The sequence below is a fragment of the Lolium perenne genome, chromosome 5 (assembly GCF_019359855.2).
Source record: "Lolium perenne isolate Kyuss_39 chromosome 5, Kyuss_2.0, whole genome shotgun sequence".
NCBI classification, from domain to species: domain Eukaryota; kingdom Viridiplantae; phylum Streptophyta; class Magnoliopsida; order Poales; family Poaceae; genus Lolium; species Lolium perenne.
In genome coordinates, this window is record NC_067248.2 from 157,530,455 (window position 1) to 157,533,890 (window position 3,436).

Below are 3,436 nucleotides of genomic sequence, written 5' to 3' on the forward strand. Positions count from 1 at the left end.
ATAGTGGGTAGTAACTTATATGTGGTATCATGCATTGTGTCATTTATTATGTTGTAGACTCATTTTGCATTGGGGTGTGTGATGTTATGGTAACATAGCTAGTTACCACCTCACCCTCTTTCTTCATTTATTAGCATGCCATGTCACCAAAATGCCTTGAGATGTGTGATGTTACTAGCTATGTTACTCCCACTATGAGCAGTCTAATACCCGGTTGCCGGTTCTCTTTAATAGCCTGAGTATCTGTGCATCTAATTTCTCAAAGCACCATTTGCTCACTGCCATAGTTTCTAGCTGCTCAAAGCCATGGAAATCGGTCAAAATAAGGCACCTTCGTTCTTCAGCTTCCTAAGGGAGGGCCTCCTCCTGCCGAGCCGCAACTGGAGGCTCTTCACATCGGTCTGTGCACTCATCCTCGCCTCCACCAAGCTGATCGAGCTCGCTGTCCACCCCCTCGCCGCCGACGAGACCAAGCTTGACATCAAGGCGCTCAACACCACCGAGCCCGGCAGCCCGGACTTCGCCAAGCTCCTACAGAACCTCCTGCTCGCCGGTGCAGGGTACAACCTCTTCTCTTTTGTCTCCCACTCCGCTGTCCAGATCGTCGTCCTATTCGCCGCCGCCTTCACGTACCCGGGCCAGGAGCATACTATTACTACCTTTGGCGCGCTCCTAGGCCAAGCTAAGGCGCAAATCAAGGGGCCCCTGCTCACGCTCGCCTTCGGCTACATCCTCGAGACCTTCAGCTTCGTGCCTCTGACGGCCATGGCATCACTTCTCGGCCTTCTCGAGGCGAAGCAATATTTGGTGACTTCGCTTGTGGCCTCGCTGCTCGGCTTCGCTGCCGTCGTCTGCCTCGAGTACTTCTCCTTCCTCTGCTCCTTCAGCGTCGTCGTGGCGGTAGCCGAGCCCGGCTGCTACGGCGCGGCCGCGTTAGGCAAGGCGTGGAGGCTGGCGAATGGGAACAAGCGGCAGGTCGTGCTCTACCTCGCCGTGACCGGAGCACTGTCCGCCGCCGTATCGCCGGTGCACACGCTCGCAAGGACTAATAATAGCGTTGCGCTTGGGTTGCTCCTGGGTTTCGTGTACGCGCTTCTGCTGGCGCTCGTGCAGCTCTTCTCTGACTGCGCCATGACCGCCTTCTACTACGAGCGCAGCTAGGTACTGGATACCCAAGCTATCAGCAGAAGAACGCCCGATTGCTGGCATGGAAATTTCGACACTGTAATATGTAATGTTGATACTAGTTATTACCTATATCAATTCTAAAGGGGTTTGCTCAAACCACATTAATTTAGATACTGTTCATGCCCAATTTCCTCCAATGAAACGTTACCACGACGTTTTTTTCCACTGTAGATGGCGAGCAGTTACTGTCGCTCCCAACTCTCTCACATTTTTCTTTCCATGCAAATCCCGTGAGTACCGGCTCCTCACGGTAGGCTTCTGTGGCTGTACCGGTTGCTGTACGTTTTCCGCGTTGTTCCATGCGTCGATGAACCGGTTGCTTCGGTTTTCCCGGTGTGGCGGTGCTGTTTCTTTCCACATCGTGCAAGTATATCTATACCTGGTCCTCGCACCGCTTTGACTGGATGTTTTCTCTCCCTCTCTCCTCGCGTTCTCCGCGTGTACAAGCTCCCCATGGCAGCCGACCTCTCCCCATCCCCGAGCCGCTAGCCTCGCTGCAGTCCTTTCCATGTCCGTCTCAGCAACGGCGCCTCTACTGTGCGAGCAGGTCGAAGGAGATGCGGCCGCGCGGAGGAGCAGAGGAGGCACGGAGGCGACTAGGGTTTCCTTCGGGAGTCACGCACATGAGCGGAATGGCGCCGCGGCGGCTGTGCCGACTCTTCGGATGGGAACAACACGCTCCCATGCCGCGCCGGCGAGCAGCAGCATTGGAGGACTTGCCAGCTCGCCGGGGTCATGGTTACGGCGGCGGAGGGGAATCGGTGGAGGCAGGGCCTAGGTGGAGGAGATCCACGCGGTACCGGCTGTCGAGCATCGGCATGGATAGAGTTCTGGGATGGCCGGATTCCTGATCACCGCCGCGGAGTTTCGTTTGTGGGACAGATGGAGAGGGTTAGGGTTGCTGCACCTCTGTCCCGAGCTGGGTGGAAAGTTTATTCCTTTTCAACCCCCAGCAGCGAGCCACCAAAGGTTTCCATTGAATCTTCCTGCCCTTCCCTGCATATTCCTTTGGTACGATTCTATTGATACGATCTTTTTGCTCTCGATTGACAGTTCCACTATTTTTTCCCCTCTCATTTTTGCTAAGATCGGATATGTTTCTAATCCTTTCAGATTCTAAGGAATGGATTCACTCAACAGCTGACAGACTTCTGTTCCTACTTCTACCGTTTCTATGTTTTTTATGCAGCGTTGGTACTACATAACTTCAGATTCAATACAGTGTATGTGTGCTTGAAGGAGGCTTGATCCCATGGATATGCAATATAATTTTATCTCTCACTATCTCCTTGCTGATTACTGAACAATGAGTACCATCAATTATGCCAGTGATTGATATTTTCCTTGATCATTCCAAGGCAGCGACGAGGTCTGTAGGTACTTTCGAACAGAATCGGCGGCCGTCTAACGCCAGATCAGAAACTTCCCTTCTCAATCAGGTTAGTCCGCCAATGCATGATCTACTCATACTGCTTACCTGTTTTAGTTTTTCCTGCCATGTATAATTGAATGTAGGACTACATGGGCAGAAGTTGTAGATCTCTGCCATCGATTACGTTTGTGATTTTCTGGGTTTCTCGGTGCAGTCTGAGAGTGCTCCTGTTGCCATTTTCTAGGGCCATCCTACTCTTCTTCAATCTCACAGCCCGCCACTGAAGTGCAATTTTGTTCGAATCCAGATAACCCATCAGCTTAATTCGATTGAGCGACAAGACAGCCATATATTTATAGTGGTGGCTGTTGAGTGTAGTTAAGAAATAATAATTCAGTGGTGCATAAGAAGGGCCTACGTGCACGTCCACTACAGGAATGGCTCGCTGCGCCGACGGCCGTGGCGTACGCCGACGGCCAAATGTCGGGGCCGTCGGCGTACGTCCGGTCCATGGCAGCGGCCCATCTAGCCCCTCGGCGTAGACATACCCTCGGCGTAGAGACGGATACGCCGACGGCCACCCTCGGCGTACTAAAGGCCGTCGGCGTAGGACTAGCATGTGCTCCGGTCCCGCTCCGGCCGTGACGGCCCGGTCACGGCGTCAGCGAGGCGCCGAGGGCCACCCTCGGCATAGGGCATCACCCACCTATGCCGACGGCCACCCTCGGCATACATTTTTTTTTTCTTTTTTTCTTCTCGGTCATTAACTTTATATTATGTTTGTTTTATTTATGTACTAGTATGAATTATGTAAAAATAGTTACTTTTTTAAAGAAAAAAATGGTAGATGGCTTATGTAGATCCCACGAGTGACGC

At 52.5% G+C, this 3,436-nt stretch overlaps 1 protein-coding gene across 1 annotated transcript; it reads left to right on the forward strand.

Annotated features, from left to right (window-relative positions):
• Positions 1-209: 209 nt before the first annotated feature.
• Positions 210-1,247, forward strand: LOC127300334 (uncharacterized). The gene has a single exon (XM_051330432.1). The coding sequence runs from the start codon at positions 307-309 to the stop codon at positions 1,159-1,161; it is 855 nt and encodes a 284-aa protein (XP_051186392.1). The 5' UTR covers positions 210-306; the 3' UTR covers positions 1,162-1,247.
• The last annotated feature ends 2,189 nt before the right edge of the window (positions 1,248-3,436 follow it).

Bases quoted from the DNA above. Each gene is read 5' to 3' on its own strand.
- LOC127300334 (XM_051330432.1), top strand. From the start codon at position 307: ATGGAAATCGGTCAAAATAAGGCACCTTCGTTCTTCAGCTTCCTAAGG.